At 42.0% G+C, this 22,620-nt stretch overlaps 1 protein-coding gene across 1 annotated transcript in view; it reads right to left on the bottom strand.

Moving 5' to 3' along the window:
• The window catches only part of LOC116938298 (FAS-associated factor 2-A-like), a 103,567-nt gene that overhangs the window by 26,862 nt on the left and 54,085 nt on the right, over window positions 1-22,620 (bottom strand). The window contains exon 6 of the mRNA XM_076058984.1: window positions 13,967-14,138. Coding sequence (XP_075915099.1) covers window positions 13,967-14,138 — 172 coding nt within the window. The remainder of the gene's footprint in view (window positions 1-13,966; window positions 14,139-22,620) is intronic.

Here is a 22,620-nt window from a genome sequence, read left to right as displayed (position 1 = left end):
GTAGTAGTGATAGTATAGTACTAGTGTAGTAGTAGTGATAGTATAGTACTAGTGTAGTAGTAGTGATAGTATAGTACTAGTGTAGTAGTGATAGTATAGTACTAGTGTAGTAGTAGTGACAGTGATGTAGTTAGTGACCTGTCTCCGCTGAGCCTCACGCTCCTCATCAGCATCTCTCCGCTGACTCTCACGCTCCTCAGTGTAGTAGTGATAGTATAGTACTAGTGTAGTAGTAGTGATAGTATAGTACTAGTGTAGTAGTAGTGACAGTGATGTAGTTAGTGACCTGTCTCCGCTGAGCCTCACGCTCCTCATCAGCGTCTCTCCGCTGACTCTCACGCTCCTCAGCGTAGTAGTGATAGTATAGTACTAGTGTAGTAGTGTAGTAGTGATAGTATAGTACTAGTGTAGTAGTAGTGACAGTGATGTAGTTAGTGACCTGTCTCCGCTGAGCCTCACGCTCCACATCAGCGTCTCTCCGCTGACTCTCACGCTCCTCAGCTTAGTAGTAGTGATAGTATAGTACTAGTGTAATAGTAGTGATAGTATAGTACTAGTGTAGTAGTAGTAGTGTAGTAGTAGTGTAGTAGTAGTGATAGTTATAGTAGTAGTGTAGTAGTAGTGTAGTAGTAGTGATAGTATAGTACTAGTGTAGTAGTAGTAGTGTAGTAGTAGTGTAGTAATAGTGTAGTTGTAGTGATATAGTAGTGATAGTATAGTACTAGTGTAGTAGTAGTGTAGTAGTAGTGATAGTAGTAGTGCTAGTATAGTAGTGTAGTAGTAGTAGTAGTAGTGATAGTGTAATAGTAGTAGTGATAGTATAGTAGTAGTGCAGTAGTAGTGATAGTGATGTAGTGATAGTGTAGTAGTATAGTACTAGTGTAGTAGTAGTGATAGTGTAGTAGTAGTGATAGTGTAGTAGTAGTGATAGTATAGTACTAGTGTAGTAGTAGTAGTGTAGTAGTAGTAGTGATAGTGTAGTACTAGTGTAGTAGTGATAGTGTAGTAGTAGTGATAGTGATGTAGTAGTGATAGTGTAGTAGTAGTGATAGTGATGTAGTAGTGATAGTGTAGTAGTAGTTATAGTGTAGTAGTAGTGATAGTGTAGTAGTATAGTAGTAGTGATAGTATAGTACTAGTGATAGTGTAATAGTAGTGATAGTATAGTACTAGTGTAGTAGTAGTGATAGTATAGTACTAGTGTAGTAGTAGTGATAGTATAGTACTAGTGTAGTAGTAGTGACAGTGATGTAGTTAGTGACCTGTCTCCGCTGAGCCTCACGCTCCTCATCAGCGTCTCTCCGCTGACTCTCACGCTCCTCAGCTTAGTAGTAGTGATAGTATAGTACTAGTGTAGTAGTAGTGATAGTGTAGTACTAGTGTAGTAGTAGTGATAGTGTAGTAGTAGTGATAGTATAGTAGTAGTAGTATAGTAGTAGTAGTGATAGTATAGTACTAGTGTAGTAGTAGTGATAGTATAGTACTAGTGTAGTAGTGATAGTATAGTACTAGTGTAGTAGTGATAGTGTAGTAGTATTATAGTAGTAGTGATAGTATAGTACTAGTGTAGTAGTAGTGATAGTATAGTACTAGTGTAGTAGTGATAGTATAGTACTAGTGTAGTAGTAGTGATAGTGTAGTACTAGTGTAGTAGTAGTGATAGTATAGTAGTAGTGATAGTGTAGTAGTAGTGATAGTGTAGTAGTAGTGATAGTGTAGTAGTGATAGTATAGTAGTGATAGTAGTAGTGATAGTATAGTACTAGTGTAGTAGTAGTGATAGTGTAGTAGTAGTGATAGTGTAGTAGTGTAGTAGTAGTGATAGTATAGTACTAGTGTAGTAGTAGTGATAGTGTAGTAGTGTAGTAGTCGTGATAGTATAGTAGTAGTGATAGTATAGTAGTGATAGTGTAGTAGTGTAGTAGTAGTGATAGTATAGTAGTAGTGATAGTGTAGTAGTGATAGTAGTAGTGTAGTAGTGACAGTGATGTAGTGATAGTGATGTAGTAGTGATAGTATAGTAGTAGTGATAGTGTAGTAGTAGTGATAGTGTAGTAGTGATAGTGATGTAGTGATAGTGATGTAGTGACCTGTCTCCGCTGAGTCTCATGCTCCACGTCAGCGTAGTAGTGATAGTATAGTACTAGTGTAGTAGTGTAGTAGTAGTAGTGATAATGTAGTAGTAGTGATAGTGTAGTAGTAGTGATAGTGTAGTAGTAGTGATAGTAGTAGTAGTGATAGTATAGTAGTAGTGTAGTAGTAATGATAGTGTAGTAGTAGTAGTGATAGTATAGTAGTAGTGTAGTAGTGATAGTATAGTAGTGTAGTAGTGATAGTATAGTAGTGTAGTAGTGATAGTATACTAGTAGTAGTGACAGTGATGTATTGATAGTATAGTAGTAGTAGTGTAGTAGTAGTAGTGACAGTGATGTAGTGATAGTGTAATAGTAGTAGTAGTGATAGTGTAGTAGCAGTGATAGTGTAGTAGTAGTGATAGTGTAGTAGTAGTGATAGTGTAGTAGTAGTGATAGTGTAGTAGTGATAGTATAGTAGTGATAGTAGTAGTGATAGTATAGTACTAGTGTAGTAGTAGTGATAGTGTAGTAGTAGTGATAGTGTAGTAGTGTAGTAGTAGTGATAGTATAGTACTAGTGTAGTAGTAGTGATAGTGTAGTAGTGTAGTAGTCGTGATAGTATAGTAGTAGTGATAGTATAGTAGTGATAGTGTAGTAGTGTAGTAGTAGTGATAGTATAGTAGTAGTGATAGTGTAGTAGTAGTGATAGTGTAATAGTAGTAGTGATAGTATAGTAGTGATAGTGATGTAGTGATAGTGTAATAGTAGTGTAGTAATAGTGACAGTGATGTAGTTAGTGACCTGTCTCCGCTGACTCTCACGCTCCTCAGCGTAGTAGTGATAGTATAGTACTAGTGTAGTAGTAGTGATAGTGTAGTAGTGATAGTGTAGTAGTAGTGTAGTAGTAGTGTAGTAGTAGTGATAGTGTAGTAGTAGTATAGTAGTAGTGACAGTTTAGTAGTAGTAGTGTAGTAGTGACAGTATAGTGATAGTGTAGTAGTAGTGATAGTGTAGTAGTGATAGTGTAGTAGTAGTAGTGATAGTGATGTAGTAGTAGTAGTGATGTAGTAGTAGTAGTGATAGTGTAGTAGTAGTAGTGATAGTATAGTGGTAGTGATAGTGTAGTAGTAGTGATAGTATAGTAGTAGTGATAGTGATGTAGTAGTAGTAGTAGTGATAGTGTAGTAGTAGTGATAGTGTAGTAGTAGTGATAGTATAGTAGTAGTGATAGTATAGTAGTAGTAGTGATAGTATAGTAGTAGTGATAGTAGTGTAGTAGTAGTGATAGTATAGTAGCAGTGATAGTATAGTAGTAGTGATAGTATAGTAGTAGTAGTGATAGTATAGTAGTAGCAGTGATAGTATAGTAGTAGTGATAGTATAGTAGTAGCTGTGATAGTATAGTACTAGTGATAGTATAGTAGTAGTGATAGTAATAGTATAGTAGTAGTGTAGTAGTAGTGATAGTGTAGTAGTAGTAGTAGTGATAGTGTAGTAGTAGTCATAGTGATGTAGTGATAGTATAGTACTAGTGTAGTAGTAGTGATAGTATAGTACTAGTGTAGTAGTAGTGATAGTATAGTACTAGTGTAGTAGTAGTGATAGTATAGTACTAGTGTAGTAGTGATAGTGTAGTAGTAGTGATAGTATAGTACTAGTGTAGTAGTAGTGATAGTATAGTACTAGTGTAGTAGTAGTGATAGTATAGTACTAGTGTAGTAGTAGTGATAGTATAGTACTAGTGTAGTACTAGTGATAGTATAGTACTAGTGTAGTAGTAGTGATAGTATAGTACTAGTGTAGTAGTAGTGATAGTATACTACTAGTGTAGTAGTAGTGATAGTATAGTAGTGTAGTAGTAGTAGTGTAGTAGTGATAGTATAGTAGTAGTAGTGATAGTATAGTAGTAGTACTAGTGATAGTGTAGTAGTAGTAGTGATAGTGTAGTAGTAGTAGTATAGTACTAGTATAGTACTAGTGTAGTAGTGATAGTATAGTAGTAGTGAAAGTGTAGTAGTAGTGATAGTGTAATAATAGTAGTGATAGTGTAATAGTAGTAGTGATAGTATAGTAGTATAGTAGTGATAGTGATAGTGTAGAAGTATAGTAGTGATAGTGATGTAGTGATAGTGTAATAATAGTAGTGATACTATAGTAGTAGTATAGTAGTAGTAATAGTATAGTGATAGTGTAGTAGTGATAGTGTAGTAGTAGTGATAGTGTAGTAGTAGTGATAGTGTAGTAGTAGTAGTGATAGTGTAGTAGTAGTGATAGTATAGTACTAGTGTAGTAGTGATAGTATAGTAGTGATAGTGTAGTAGTGATAGTGATAGTGTAGTAGTGATAGTGTAGTAGTGATAGTGTAGTAGTGATAGTATAGTACTAGTGTAGTAGTGATAGTATAGTAGTGATAGTGTAGTAGTGATAGTGTAGTAGTAGTGATAGTATAGTACTAGTGTAGTAGTAGTGATAGTATAGTACTAGTGTAGTAGTAGTGATAGTATAGTACTAGTGTAGTAGTAGTGATAGTGTAGTAGTAGTGATAGTGTAGTAGTAGTGATAGTATAGTACTAGTGTAGTAGTAGTGATAGTATAGTACTAGTGTAGTAGTAGTGATAGTATAGTACTAGTATAGTAGTAGTGATAGTATAGTATTAGTGTAGAAGTAGTGATAGAATAGTACTAGTGTAGTAGTAGTGATAGTATAGTACTAGTGTAGTAGTAGTGATAGTATAGTACTAGTATAGTAGTAGTGATAGTATAGTACTAGTGTAGTAGTAGTGATAGTATAGTACTAGTGTAGTAGTAGTGACAGTGATGTAGTTAGTGACCTGTCTCCGCTGAGCCTCACGCTCCTCAGCTTAGTAGTAGTGATAGTATAGTACTAGTGTAGTAGTAGTGATAGTAGTAGTGATAGTATAGTAGTAGTGTAGTAGTAGTGTAGTAGTGATAGTGTAGTAGTGATAGTATAGTACTAGTGATAGTAGTAGTGATAGTATAGTACTAGTGTAGTAGTGTAGTAGTAGTGACAGTGTAGTAGTAGTGATAGTATAGTACTAGTGTAATAGTAGTGATAGTATAGTACTAGTGTAGTAGTAGTGATAGTATAGTACTAGTGTAGTAGTAGTGATAGTATAGTACTAGTGTAGTAGTGATAGTATAGTACTAGTGTAGTAGTGATAGTATAGTACTAGTGTAGTAGTAGTGATAGTGTAGTAGTGATAGTGTAGTAGTGATAGTGTAGTAGTAGTGATAGTGTAGTAGTAGTGATAGTGTAGTAGTGATAGTAATAGTATAGTAGTGATAGTATAGTACTAGTGTAGTAGTGATAGTATAGTACTAGTGTAGTAGTAGTGATAGTATAGTACTAGTGTAGTAGTAGTGATAGTATAGTACTAGTGTAGTAGTAGTGATAGTGATGTAGTTAGTGACCTGTCTCCGCTGACTCTCACGCTCCTCAGTGTAGTAGTGATAGTATAGTACTAGTGATAGTAGTAGTGATAGTATAGTACTAGTGTAGTAGTAGTGATAGTATAGTACTAGTGTAGTAGTAGTGATAGTATAGTACTAGTGTAGTAGTAGTGATAGTATAGTACTAGTGTAGTAGTAGTGATAGTATAGTACTAGTGTAGTAGTAGTGATAGTATAGTACTAGTGTAGTAGTAGTGACAGTATAGTACTAGTGTAGTAGTAGTGATAGTATAGTACTAGTGTAGTAGTAGTGATAGTATAGTACTAGTGTAGTAGTAGTGACAGTATAGTACTAGTGTAGTAGTAGTAATAGTATAGTAGTGTAGTAGTAGTAGTGTAGTAGTGATAGTATAGTAGTAGTAGTGATAGTATAGTACTAGTGTAGTTGTAGTGATAGTATAGTAGTAGTGATAGTATAGTAGTAGTACTTTTGATAGTGTAGTAGTAGTAGTGATAGTGTAGTAGTAGTATAGTACTAGTATAGTACTAGTTGTAGTGTAGTAGTGATAGTATAGTAGTAGTGAAAGTGTAGTAGTAGTGATAGTGTAATAATAGTAGTGATAGTGTAATAGTAGTAGTGATACTATAGTAGTAGTATAGTAGTAGTAATAGTATAGTGATAGTGTAGTAGTGATAGTGTAGTAGTGAGTGTAGTAGTAGTGATAGTGTAGTAGTAGTGATAGTATAGTACTAGTGTAGTAGTGATAGTATAGTAGTGATAGTGTAGTAGTGATAGTGTAGTAGTGATAGTGTAGTAGTGATAGTGTAGTAGTAGTGATAGTATAGTACTAGTGTAGTAGTGATAGTATAGTAGTGATAGTGATAGTGTAGTAGTGATAGTGTAGTAGTAGTGATAGTATAGTACTAGTGTAGTAGTAGTGATAGTATAGTACTAGTGTAGTAGTAGTGATAGTGTAGTAGTAGTGATAGTGTAGTAGTAGTGATAGTATAGTACTAGTGTAGTAGTAGTGATAGTATAGTACTAGTGTAGTAGTAGTGATAGTATAGTACTAGTGTAGTAGTAGTGATAGTATAGTACTAGTGTAGTAGTAGTGATAGTATAGTACTAGTGTAGTAGTAGTGATAGTATAGTACTAGTGTAGTAGTAGTAGTGATAGTATAGTACTAGTGTAGTAGTAGTGATAGTATAGTACTAGTGTAGTAGCAGTAGTGATAGTATAGTACTAGTGTAGTAGTAGTGATAGTATAGTACTAGTGTAGTAGTAGTGACAGTGATGTAGTTAGTGACCTGTCTCCGCTGAGCCTCACGCTCCTCATCAGCGTCTCTCCGCTGACTCTCACGCTCCTCAGTGTAGTAGTGATAGTATAGTACTAGTGTAGTAGTAGTGATAGTGTAGTAGTGATAGTGATGTAGTGATAGTATAGTATAGTACTAGTGTAGTAGTAGTGATAGTGTAGTAGTGATAGTATAGTACTAGTGTAGTAGTAGTGATAGTATAGTACTAGTGTAGTAGTGATAGTATAGTACTAGTGTAGTAGTGATAGTGTAGTAGTATTATAGTAGTAGTGATAGTATAGTACTAGTGTAGTAGTAGTGATAGTATAGTACTAGTGTAGTAGTGATAGTATAGTACTAGTGTAGTAGTAGTGATAGTGTAGTACTAGTGTAGTAGTAGTGATAGTATAGTAGTAGTGATAGTGTAGTAGTAGTGATAGTGTAGTAGTAGTGATAGTATAGTACTAGTGTAGTAGTAGTGATAGTATAGTACTAGTGTAGTAGTAGTGATAGTATAGTACTAGTGTAGTAGTAGTGATAGTGTAGTACTAGTGATAGTAGTAGTGATAGTATAGTACTAGTGTAGTAGTAGTGATAGTATAGTACTAGTGTAGTAGTAGTGATAGTGTAGTAGTGATAGTGTAGTAGTAGTGATAGTATAGTACTAGTGTAGTAGTAGTGATAGTATAGTACTAGTGTAGTAGTAGTGACAGTGATGTAGTTAGTGACCTGTCTCCGCTGAGCCTCACGCTCCTCAGTGTAGTAGTGATAGTATAGTACTAGTGTAGTAGTAGTGATAGTATAGTACTAGTGTAGTAGTAGTGATAGTATAGTACTAGTGTAGTAGTAGTGACAGTGATGTAGTGATAGTGTAATAGTAGTGATAGTATAGTACTAGTGTAGTAGTAGTGATAGTATAGTACTAGTGTAGTAGTAGTGACAGTGATAGTATAGTAGTAGTGATAGTATACTAGTAGTGATAGTGTAGTAGTGATAGTATAGTACTAGTGTAGTAGTAGTGATAGTATAGTACTAGTGTAGTAGTAGTGATAGTATAGTACTAGTGTAGTAGTAGTGATAGTATAGTACTAGTGTAGTAATAGTATAGTACTAGTGTAGTAGTAGTGATAGTATAGTACTAGTGTAGTAGTAGTGATAGTATAGTACTAGTGTAGTAGTAGTGATAGTGTAGTACTAGTGATAGTAGTAGTGATAGTATAGTACTAGTGTAGTAGTAGTGATAGTATAGTACTAGTGTAGTAGTAGTGATAGTATAGTACTAGTGTAGTAGTAGTGATAGTATAGTACTAGTGTAGTAGTAGTGACAGTGATGTAGTGACCTGTCTCCGCTGAGCCTCACGCTCCTCGTCAGCGTCTCTCCGCTGACTCTCACGCTCCTCAGTGTAGTAGTGATAGTATAGTACTAGTGTAGTAGTAGTGATAGTATAGTACTAGTGTAGTAGTAGTGACAGTGATGTAGTTAGTGACCTGTCTCCGCTGAGCCTCACGCTCCACATCAGCATCTCTCCGCTGACTCTCACGCTCCTCAGCTTAGTAGTAGTGATAGTATAGTACTAGTGTAGTAGTAGTGATAGTATAGTACTAGTGTAGTAGTAGTAGTGTAGTAGTAGTGTAGTAGTAGTGATAGTGATGTAGTGATAGTATAGTACTAGTGTAGTAGTAGTAGTGTAGTAGTAGTGATAGTGATGTAGTGATAGTATAGTACTAGTGTAGTAGTAGTGATAGTATAGTACTAGTGTAGTAGTAGTGATAGTATAGTACTAGTGTAGTAGTAGTGATAGTATAGTACTAGTGTAGTAGTAGTGATAGTGTAGTACTAGTGTAGTAGTAGTGATAGTATAGTACTAGTGTAGTAGTAGTGATAGTATAGTACTAGTGTAGTAGTAGTGATAGTATAGTACTAGTGTAGTAGTGATAGTATAGTACTAGTGTAGTAGTAGTGACAGTGATGTAGTTAGTGACCTGTCTCCGCTGAGCCTCACGCTCCTCATCAGCATCTCTCCGCTGACTCTCACGCTCCTCAGTGTAGTAGTGATAGTATAGTACTAGTGTAGTAGTAGTGATAGTATAGTACTAGTGTAGTAGTAGTGACAGTGATGTAGTTAGTGACCTGTCTCCGCTGAGCCTCACGCTCCTCATCAGCGTCTCTCCGCTGACTCTCACGCTCCTCAGCGTAGTAGTGATAGTATAGTACTAGTGTAGTAGTGTAGTAGTGATAGTATAGTACTAGTGTAGTAGTAGTGACAGTGATGTAGTTAGTGACCTGTCTCCGCTGAGCCTCACGCTCCACATCAGCGTCTCTCCGCTGACTCTCACGCTCCTCAGCTTAGTAGTAGTGATAGTATAGTACTAGTGTAATAGTAGTGATAGTATAGTACTAGTGTAGTAGTAGTAGTGTAGTAGTAGTGTAGTAGTAGTGATAGTTATAGTAGTAGTGTAGTAGTAGTGTAGTAGTAGTGATAGTATAGTACTAGTGTAGTAGTAGTAGTGTAGTAGTAGTGTAGTAATAGTGTAGTTGTAGTGATATAGTAGTGATAGTATAGTACTAGTGTAGTAGTAGTGTAGTAGTAGTGATAGTAGTAGTGCTAGTATAGTAGTGTAGTAGTAGTAGTAGTGATAGTGTAATAGTAGTAGTGATAGTATAGTAGTAGTGCAGTAGTAGTGATAGTGATGTAGTGATAGTGTAGTAGTATAGTACTAGTGTAGTAGTAGTGATAGTGTAGTAGTAGTGATAGTGTAGTAGTAGTGATAGTATAGTACTAGTGTAGTAGTAGTAGTGTAGTAGTAGTAGTGATAGTGTAGTACTAGTGTAGTAGTGATAGTGTAGTAGTAGTGATAGTGATGTAGTAGTGATAGTGTAGTAGTAGTGATAGTGATGTAGTAGTGATAGTGTAGTAGTAGTTATAGTGTAGTAGTAGTGATAGTGTAGTAGTATAGTAGTAGTGATAGTATAGTACTAGTGATAGTGTAATAGTAGTGATAGTATAGTACTAGTGTAGTAGTAGTGATAGTATAGTACTAGTGTAGTAGTAGTGATAGTATAGTACTAGTGTAGTAGTAGTGACAGTGATGTAGTTAGTGACCTGTCTCCGCTGAGCCTCACGCTCCTCATCAGCGTCTCTCCGCTGACTCTCACGCTCCTCAGCTTAGTAGTAGTGATAGTATAGTACTAGTGTAGTAGTAGTGATAGTGTAGTACTAGTGTAGTAGTAGTGATAGTGTAGTAGTAGTGATAGTATAGTAGTAGTAGTATAGTAGTAGTAGTGATAGTATAGTACTAGTGTAGTAGTAGTGATAGTATAGTACTAGTGTAGTAGTAGTGATAGTATAGTACTAGTGTAGTAGTAGTGACAGTGATGTAGTTAGTGACCTGTCTCCGCTGACTCTCACGCTCCTCATCAGCGTCTCTCCGCTGACTCTCACGCTCCTCAGTGTAGTAGTGATAGTATAGTACTAGTGTAGTAGTAGTGATAGTATAGTACTAGTGTAGTAGTAGTGATAGTATAGTACTAGTGTAGCAGTAGTGACAGTGATGTAGTTAGTGACCTGTCTCCGCTGAGCCTCACGCTCCACATCAGCGTCTCTCCGCTGACTCTCACGCTCCTCAGTGTAGTAGTGATAGTATAGTACTAGTGTAGTAGTAGTGATAGTATAGTACTAGTGTAGTAGTAGTGATAGTATAGTACTAGTGTAGTAGTAGTGATAGTATAGTACTAGTGTAGTAGTAGTGATAGTATAGTACTAGTGTAGTAGTAGTGATAGTATAGTACTAGTGTAGTAGTAGTGATAGTATAGTACTAGTGTAGTAGTAGTGATAGTATAGTACTAGTGTAGTAGTAGTGACAGTGATGTAGTGACCTGTCTCCGCTGAGCCTCACGCTCCACATCAGCGTCTCTCCGCTGACTCTCACGCTCCTCAGCGTAGTAGTAGTGATAGTATAGTACTAGTGTAGTAGTAGTGACAGTGATGTAGTTAGTGACCTGTCTCCGCTGAGCCTCACGCTCCACATCAGCGTCTCTCCGCTGACTCTCACGCTCCTCAGCTTAGTAGTAGTGATAGTATAGTACTAGTGTAGTAGTAGTGATAGTATAGTACTAGTGTAGTAGTAGTGATAGTATAGTACTAGTGTAGTAGTAGTGACAGTGATGTAGTTAGTGACCTGTCTCCGCTGAGCCTCACGCTCCTCATCAGCGTCTCTCCGCTGACTCTCACGCTCCTCAGCGTAGTAGTGATAGTATAGTACTAGTGTAGTAGTAGTGATAGTATAGTACTAGTGTAGTAGTAGTGACAGTGATGTAGTTAGTGACCTGTCTCCGCTGAGCCTCACGCTCCACATCAGCGTCTCTCCGCTGACTCTCACGCTCCTCAGCTTAGTAGTAGTGATAGTATAGTACTAGTGTAGTAGTAGTGATAGTGTAGTAGTGATAGTATAGTACTAGTGTAGTAGTAGTGATAGTGATAGTATAGTAGTAGTGATAGTATAGTACTAGTGTAGTAGTAGTGATAGTGATAGTATAGTAGTAGTGATAGTATAGTAGTAGTGATAGTGTAGTAGTGATAGTGATAGTAGTGATAGTATAGTAGTAGTGTAGTAGTAGTAGTGATAGTGTAGTAGTAGTGATAGTGATAGTAGTGATAGTATAGTAGTAGTGTAGTAGTAGTAGTGATAGTGTAGTAGTATTATAGTAGTAGTGATAGTATAGTACTAGTGTAGTAGTAGTGATAGTATAGTAGTAGTGATATTGTAGTAGTGATAGTATAGTACTAGTGTAGTAGTAGTGATAGTATAGTACTAGTGTAGTAGTAGTGATAGTATAGTACTAGTGTAGTAGTAGTGACAGTGTAGTACTAGTGTAGTAGTAGTGATAGTATAGTAGTAGTAGTAGTGATAGTGTAGTAGTGATAGTATAGTACTAGTGTAGTAGTAGTGATAGTATAGTACTAGTGTAGTAGTAGTGATAGTATAGTACTAGTGTAGTAGTAGTGTAGTAGTGATAGTATAGTAGTAGTAGTGATAGTATAGTACTAGTGATAGTATAGTAGTAGTGATAGTATAGTAGTAGTACTAGTGATAGTGTAGTAGTAGTGATAGTATAGTAGTACTAGTGATAGTATAGTACTAGTGTAGTAGTAGTAATAGTGTAGTAGTAGTAATAGTGTAGTAGTAGTGATAGTATAGTACTAGTGTAGTAGTAGTGATAGTATAGTACTAGTGTAGTAGTAGTAATAGTGTAGTAGTAGTGATAGTATAGTACTAGTGTAGTAGTAGTGATAGTGTAGTAGTAGTGATAGTGTAGTAGTGATAGTATAGTACTAGTGTAGTAGTAGTGATAGTATAGTACTAGTGTAGTAGTAGTGATAGTATAGTACTAGTGTAGTAGTAGTGATAGTATAGTACTAGTGTAGTAGTAGTGATAGTATAGTACTAGTGTAGTAGTAGTGATAGTATAGTACTAGTGTAGTAGTAGTGATAGTATAGTACTAGTGTAGTAGTAGTGATAGTATAGTACTAGTGTAGTAGTAGTGATAGTATAGTACTAGTGTAGTAGTAGTGATAGTATAGTAGTAGTGTAGTAGTAGTGATAGTATAGTACTAGTGTAGTAGTAGTGATAGTATAGTACTAGTGTAGTAGTGATAGTATAGTACTAGTGTAGTAGTAGTGATAGTATAGTACTAGTGTAGTAGTAGTGATAGTATAGTACTAGTGTAGTAGTAGTGATATTATAGTACTAGTGTAGTAGTAGTGACAGTGTAGTAGTAGTGATAGTGTAGTAGTAGTGATAGTATAGTACTAGTGTAGTAGTAGTACTAGTGTAGTAGTAGTGTAGTAGTAGTGATAGTATAGTACTAGTGTAGTAGTAGTGATAGTATAGTACTAGTGTAGTAGTAGTGATAGAATAGTAGTGATAGTATAGTACTAGTGTAGTAGTAGTGATAGTATAGTACTAGTGTAGTAGTGATAGTATAGTACTAGTGTAGTAGTAGTGATAGTATAGTACTAGTGTAGTAGTAGTGATAGTATAGTACTAGTGTAGTAGTAGTGATAGTATAGTACTAGTGTAGTAGTAGTGATAGTATAGTACTAGTGTAGTAGTAGTAGTGTAGTAGTAGTGTAGTAGTAGTGATAGTTATAGTAGTAGTGTAGTAGTAGTGATAGTATAGTACTAGTGTAGTAGTAGTAGTGTAGTAGTAGTGTAGTTATAGTGTAGTAGTAGTGATATAGTAGTAGTGATAGTATAGTACTAGTGTAGTAGTAGTAGTGTAGTAGTAGTGTAGTAGTAGTGATAGTTATAGTAGTAGTGTAGTAGTAGTGTAGTAGTAGTGATAGTATAGTACTAGTGTAGTAGTAGTAGTGTAGTAGTAGTGTAGTTATAGTGTAGTAGTAGTGATATAGTAGTAGTGATAGTATAGTACTAGTGTAGTAGTAGTGTAGTAGTAGTGATAGTATAGTAGTGATAGTAGTAGTGCTAGTATAGTAGTGTAGTAGTAGTGATAGTGTAATAGTAGTAGTGATAGTATAGTACTAGTGTAGTAGTAGTGACAGTGATGTAGTTAGTGACCTGTCTCCGCTGAGCCTCACGCTCCACATCAGCATCTCTCCGCTGACTCTCACGCTCCTCAGCTTAGTAGTAGTGATAGTATAGTACTAGTGTAGTAGTAGTGATAGTATAGTATTAGTGTAGTAGTAGTGATAGTATAGTACTAGTGTAGTAGTAGTGACAGTGATGTAGTTAGTGACCTGTCTCCGCTGACTCTCACGCTCCACATCAGCGTCTCTCCGCTGACTCTCACGCTCCTCAGTGTAGTAGTAGTGATAGTGTAGTAGTAGTGATACTATAGTAGTAGTAGTGATAGTGTAATAGTGTAGTAGTAGTGATAGTATAGTACTAGTGTAGTAGTAGTGATAGTATAGTACTAGTGTAGTAGTAGTGATAGTATAGTACTAGTGTAGTAGTAGTGACAGTGATGTAGTTAGTGACCTGTCTCCGCTGAGCCTCACGCTCCACATCAGCGTCTCTCCGCTGACTCTCACGCTCCTCAGCTTAGTAGTAGTGATAGTATAGTACTAGTGTAGTAGTAGTGTAGTAGTAGTGATAGTGTAATAGTAGTAGTGATAGTATAGTACTAGTGTAGTAGTAGTGACAGTGATGTAGTTAGTGACCTGTCTCCGCTGAGCCTCACGCTCCACATCAGCGTCCCTCCGCTGACTCTCACGCTCCTCAGCGTCCCTCCGTTCACGTCGCAGCCGCTCCTTCTCCTGGTCGGCCCGCAGGCTGACGAGGTAGGCCTCATCCTGCTGTAACCGCAGGGCCTGGGTCTCACTACGCTCCTCGCTGCGGTGATAACCAGAGGGTAACGCACCACGGTAACTACCACACACGGTGACTAGCACACACGGTGACTACCACACACGGTAACTAGCACCACGGTAACAACACGGTGACTAGCACACACGGTGACTAGCACACACGGTGACTAGCACACATGGTGACTAGCACACACGGTAACTAGCACACACGGTGACTAGCACACACGGTGACTAGCACACACGGTGACTAGCACACACGGTGACTAGCACACACGGTGACTAGCACACACGGTAACCACCACACACGGTGACTAGCACACACGGTAACTAGCACCACGGTGACTACCACACAAGGTGACTAGCACACACGATAACTAGCACACACGGTGACTAGCACACACGGTAACTAGCACACACGGTAACTAGCACACACGGTGACTAGCACACACGGTGACTAGCACACACGGTGACTAGCACACACGGTAACTAGCACACACGGTGACTAGCACACACGGTAACTAGCACACACGGTGACTAGCACACACGGTGACTACCACACAAGGTGACTAGCACACACGGTGACTAGCACACACGGTGACTAGCACACACGGTAACTAGCACACACGGTAACTAGCACACACGGTAACTAGCACACACGGTAACTAGCACACACGGTGACTAGCACACACGGTGACTAGCACACACGGTGACTAGCACACACGGTGACTACCACACAAGGTGACTAGCACACACGGTAACTAGCACACACGGTGACTAGCACACACGGTAACTAGCACACACGGTGACTAGCACACACGGTGACTAGCACACACGGTGACTACCACACGGTAACTAGCACACACGGTAACTAGCACACACGGTAACTAGCACACACGGTAACTAGCACACACGGTAACTAGCACACACGGTAACAACACGGTGACTAGCACACACGGTGACTAGCACACACGGTGACTAGCACACACGGTGACTAGCACCACGGTAACAACACGGTGACTAGCACACACGGTGACTAGCACACACGGTGACTAGCACACACGGTAACTAGCACACACGGTAACTAGCACACACGGTAACTAGCACACACGGTGACTAGCACACACGGTGACTAGCACACACGGTGACTAGCACACACGGTGACTAGCACACACGGTGACTAGCACACACGGTAACTAGCACACACGGTGACTAGCACACACGGTAACTAGCACACACGGTAACTAGCACACACGGTGACTAGCACACACGGTGACTACCACACAAGGTGACTAGCACACACGGTAACTAGCACACACGGTGACTAGCACACACGGTAACTAGCACACACGGTGACTAGCACACACGGTAACTAGCACACACGGTGACTACCACACAAGGTAACTAGCACACACGGTAACTAGCACACACGGTGACTAGCACACACGGTAACTAGCACACACGGTGACTAGCACACACGGTAACTACCACACACGGTAACTAGCACACACGGTAACTAGCACACACGGTGACTAGCACACACGGTGACTAGCACACACGGTAACTAGCACACACGGTGACTAGCACACACGGTGACTAGCACACACGGTAACTAGCACACACGGTGACTAGCACACACGGTGACTAGCACACACGGTGACTAGCGCACACGGTAACTAGCGCACACGGTGACTAGCACACACGGTAACTAGCACACACGGTGACTAGCACACACGGTGACTAGCACACACGGTGACTAGCACACACGGTAACTAGCACACACGGTAACTAGCACACACGGTAACTAGCACACACGGTGACTAGCACACACGGTGACTAGCACACACGGTGACTAGCACACACGGTGACTAGCACACACGGTAACTAGCACACACGGTAACTAGCACACACGGTAACTAGCACACACGGTAACTAGCACACAAGGTAACTAGCACACACGGTGACTAGCACACACGGTGACTAGCACACACGGTGACTAGCACACACGGTGACTAGCACACACGGTGACTAGCACACACGGTAACTAGCACACATGGTAACTAGCACACACGGTAACTACCACCATGGTGACTAGCACACACGGCAACTAGCACACACGGTGACTAGCACACACGGTAACTAGCACACACGGTGACTAGCACACACGGTGACTAGCACACACGGTGACTAGCACACACGGTAACTAGCACACACGGTAACTAGCACACACGGTAACTAGCACACACGGTAACTAGCACACACGGTAACAACACGGTGACTAGCACACACGGTGACTAGCACACACGGTAACTAGCACACACGGTAACTACCACACATGGTAACTAGCACACACGGTGACTAGCACACACGGTGACTAGCACACACGGTAACTAGCACACACGGTAACTAGCACACGCGGTAACTAGCACACACGGTGACTAGCACACACGGTGACTAGCACACACGGTAACTAGCACACACGGTAACTAGCACACACGGTGACTAGCACACACGGTAACTAGCACACACGGTAACTACCACACACGGTGACTAGCACACATGGTAACTAGCACACACGGTAACTAGCACACACGGTAACTAGCACACATGGTAACTAGCACACACGGTAACTACCACCATGGTGACTAGCACACACGGCGACTAGCACACACGGTGACTAGCACACACGGTAACTACCACACACGGTGACTAGCACACACGGTGACTAGCACACACGGTGACTAGCACACACGGTAACTAGCACACACGGTAACTAGCACACACGGTAACTAGCACACACGGTGACTAGCACACACGGTGACTAGCACACACGGTGACTAGCACACACGGTAACTAGCACACACGGTAACTAGCACACACGGTAACTAGCACACACGGTAACTACCACACACGTTAACTACCACACACGGTGACTAGCACACACGGTAACTAGCACACACGGTGACTAGCACACACGGTAACTAGCACACACGGTGACTAGCACACACGGTAACTAGCACACACGGTAACTAGCACACACGGTAACTAGCACACACGGTAACTAGCACACACGGTAACTAGCACACACGGTAACTACCACACAAGGTAACTAGCACACACGGTAACTAGCACACACGGTAACTACCACACAGTGACTACCACACGGTAACTACCACACACGGTAACTAGCACACACGGTAACTAGCACACACGGTAACTAGCACACACGGTAACTAGCACACACACACACAGTGACTACCACACACACAGTGACTACCACACACACACACAGTGACTACCACACACACACAGTGACTACCACACACACAGTGACTACCACACACACACAGTGACTAACACACACACAGTGACTACCACACACACAGTGACTACCACACACACAGTGACTACCACACACACACAGTGACTACCACACACACACACAGTGACTACCACACACACACACAGTGAATGCCACACACACAGTGACTACCACACACACAGTGACTACCACACACACAGTGACTACCACACACACAGTGACTACCACACACAGTGACTACCACACACACAGTGACTACCACACACACAGTGACTACCACACACACAGTGAGTACCACACACACACAGTGACTACCACACACACACAGTGACTACCACACACACACACACAGTGACTACCACACACACACACAGTGACTACCACACACACAGTGACTACCACACACACAGTGACTACCACACACACACAGTGACTACCACACACACAGTGACTACCACACACACAGTGACTACCACACACACACAGTGACTACCACACACACACAGTGACTACCACACACACACAGTGACTACCACACACACACACAGTGACTACCACACACACAGAGTGACTACCACACACACAGAGTGACTACCACACACACAGAGTGACTACCACACACACAGTGACTACCACACACACAGTGACTACCACACACACAGTGACTACCACACACACACAGTGACTAACACACACACACACAGTGACTACCACACACACACAGTGACTACCACACACACACAGTGACTACCACACACACACAGTGACTACCACACACACAGTGACTAACACACACACAGTGACTACCACACACACAGTGACTACCACACACACACACACAGTGACTACCACACACACACAGTGACTACCACACACACAGTGACTACCACACACACACACAGTGACTACCACACACACAGTGACTACCACACACACAGTGACTACCACACACACAGTGACTACCACACACACACACACAGTGACTACCACACACACACAGTGACTACCACACACACACACACAGTGACTACCACACACACACACAGTGACTAACACACACACAGTGACTAACACACACACACAGTGACTACCACACACACACAGTGACTACCACACACACAGTGACTACCACACACACAGTGACTACCACACACACAGTGACTACCACACACGCAGTGACTACCACACACACACACACAGTGACTACCACACACACACAGTGACTACCACACACACAGTGACTACCACACAGAGTGACTACCACACACAGTGACTACCACACACACACACAGTGACTACCACACACACAGTGACTACCACACACACAGAGTGACTACCACACACACAGTGACTACCACACACACAGTGACTACCACACACACAGTGACTACCACACACACACACACAGTGACTACCACACACACACAGTGACTACCACACACACACACACAGTGACTACCACACACACACACAGTGACTAACACACACACAGTGACTAACACACACACACAGTGACTACCACACACACACAGTGACTACCACACACACAGTGACTACCACACACACAGTGACTACCACACACACAGTGACTACCACACACGCAGTGACTACCACACACACACACAGTGACTACCACACACACACAGTGACTACCACACACACAGTGACTACCACACAGAGTGACTACCACACACAGTGACTACCACACACACACACAGTGACTACCACACACACAGTGACTACCACACACACAGAGTGACTACCACACACACAGTGACTACCACACACACAGTGACTAACACACACACACAGTGACTACCACACACACAGAGTGACTACCACACACACACACAGTGACTACCACACACACAGAGTGACTACCACACACACACAGTGACTACCACACACACACACAGTGACTACCACACACACAGTGACTAACACACACACACACAGTGACTACCACACACACACAGTGACTACCACACACACAGTGACTACCACACACACACACAGTGACTACCACACACACAGTGACTACCACACACACAGTGACTACCACACACACAGTGACTACCACACACACACACAGTGACTACCACACACACACAGTGACTACCACACACACACACAGTGACTACCACACACACAGTGACTACCACACACACACACAGTGACTAACACACACACAGTGACTAACACACACACACAGTGACTACCACACACACACAGTGACTACCACACACACAGTGACTACCACACACACAGTGACTACCACACACACAGTGACTACCACACACGCAGTGACTACCACACACACACACACAGTGACTACCACACACACACAGTGACTACCACACACACAGTGACTACCACACACACAGTGACTACCACACACACACAGTGACTACCACACACACACAGTGACTACCACACACACAGTGACTACCACACACACACAGTGACTACCACACACACACACAGTGACTACCACACACACACACAGTGACTACCACACACACACAGTGACTACCACACACACACACAGTGACTACCACACACACACAGTGACTACCACACACACAGAGTGACTACCACACACACAGAGTGACTACCACACACACAGTGACTACCACACACACAGTGACTACCACACACACAGTGACTACCACACACACAGTGACTACCACACACACACAGTGACTAACACACACACACAGTGACTACCACACACACACAGTGACTACCACACACACACAGTGACTACCACACACACACACAGTGACTACCACACACACACAGTGACTACCACACACACACAGTGACTACCACACACACAGTGACTAACACACACACAGTGACTACCACACACACAGTGACTACCACACACACACACAGTGACTACCACACACACAGTGACTACCACACACACACAGTGACTACCACACACACAGTGACTACCACACACACAGTGACTACCACACACACAGTGACTACCACACACACACACACAGTGACTACCACACACACACAGTGACTACCACACACACACACAGTGACTACCACACACTCACACAGTGACTACCACACACACAGTGACTACCACACACACACAGTGACTACCACACACACACAGAGTGACTACCACACACATACAGAGTGACTACCACACACACACACACACAGTGACTACCACACACACACAGTGACTACCACACACACAGTGCCTACCACACACACACACAGTGAATACCACACACACAGTGACTACCACACACACACACAGTGACTAACAAGGCAGTGGGTGAGTGACTGAGTGAGTGGGTGAGTGAGTGACTGACTGAGTGACTGAGTGAGTGGGTGAGTGAGTGACTGAGTGAGTGACTGACTGAGTGACTGAGTGAGTGACTGAGCGAGTGACTGACTGACTGAGTGACTGACTGAGTGACTGAGTGAGTGACTGACTGAGTGACTGAGTGAGTGACTGAGTGAGTGACTGACTGAGTGACTGAGTGAGTGACTGAGTGACTGACTGACTGAGTGACTGACTGAGTGACTGACTGAGTGACTGAGTGACTGAGTGACTGACTGAGTGACTGACTGAGTGACTGAGCGAGTGTGTGAGTGACTGAGTGACCGACTGAGTGACTGACTGACTGACTGAGTGACTGACTGACTGAGTGACTGACTGAGTGACTGACTGAGTGACTGAGTGAGTGACTGAGTGAGGGACTGACTGAGTGACTGACTGAGTGACTGAGTGAGTGACTGAGTGGGTGACTGAGCAAGTGACTGACTGACTGAGTGACTGAGTGACTGACTGAGTGACTGACTGAGTGACTGAGTGAGTGACTGAGTGACTGACTGAGTGACTGACTGAGTGACTGACTGAGTGAGTGACTGACTGACTGAGTGACTGACTGAGTGACTGACTGAGTGACTGACTGAGTGACTGAGTGACTGAGCGAGTGTGTGAGTGACTGAGTGACTGACTGAGTGACTGACTGAGTGACTGACTGACTGAGTGACTGACTGAGTGACTGAGTGAGTGACTGACTGAGTGACTGAGTGGGTGACTGAATGAGTGACTAGTGACTGAGTGAGTGAGTGACTGAGTGATTGACTGAGTGACTGAGTGACTGAGTGAGTGACTGACTGAGTGACTGAGTGACTGACTGAGTGACTGACTGCCTGACTGACTGAGTGACTGAGTCACCCACCGCTGCTGGTGCTCCCTGTCCAGGTGGTGCTGGTTGTGTGTGTGAGTGACTGAGTGACTGACTGAGTAACTGACTGAGTGACTGAGTGACTGACTGAGTGACTGACTTAGTGACTGCGTGACTGAGTGACTGCGTGACTGAGTGACTGACTGAGTGAGTGACTGAGTGAGTGACTGAGTGACTGACTGAGTGACTGACGGAGTGACTGAGTGACTGAGCGAGTGACTGAGTGACTGAGTGACTGAGTGCGTGACTGAGTGACTGACTGAGTGACTGAGTGACTGACTGAGTGACTGACTGAGTGACTGACTGAGTGACTGACTGACTGAGTGACTGAGCGAGTGACTGAGTGACTGAGCGAGTGACTGAGTGACTTAGCGAGTGACTGAGTGACTGACTGACTCACTGCGTGAGTGACTGACTGAGTGACTGACTGACTGAGTAACTGACTGAGTGACTAGTCACACCCACCGCTGCTGGTGCTCCCTGTCCAGGTGGTGCTGGTTGTGTGTGTGACTGAGTGACTGACTGAGTGACTGACTGATTGACTGACTGCCTGAGTGACTGTGTGAGTGACTGACTGAGTGACTGACTGAGTGACTGACTGACTGTGTGACTGACTGACTGAGTGACTGACTGAGTGACTGACTGAGTGACTGACTGACTGACTGAGTGACTGACTGAGTGACTGAGTGACTGACTGAGTGACTGACTGACTGAGTAACTGACTGAGTGAGTGACTGACTGAGTGACTGACTGAGTGACTGAGTGAGTGACTGACTGAGTGACTGACTGACTGCCTGACTGAGTGACTGACTGCCTGAGTGACTGACTGACTGAGTGACTGACTGAGTGACTAGTCACACCCACCGCTGCTGGTGCTCCCTGTCCAGGTGGTGCTGGTTGTGTGTGTGAGTGACTGACTGAGTGACTGACTGAGTGACTGACTGAGTAACTGACTGATTGAC

Source organism: Petromyzon marinus (assembly GCF_048934315.1).
Source record: "Petromyzon marinus isolate PM22_M1 ecotype Great Lakes invasive population chromosome 83 unlocalized genomic scaffold, UKy_Petmar_22M1.pri1.0 chr83_unloc.2, whole genome shotgun sequence".
Taxonomy (NCBI): domain Eukaryota; kingdom Metazoa; phylum Chordata; class Hyperoartia; order Petromyzontiformes; family Petromyzontidae; genus Petromyzon; species Petromyzon marinus.
This window is presented reverse-complemented; position numbering and strand designations above follow the sequence as displayed.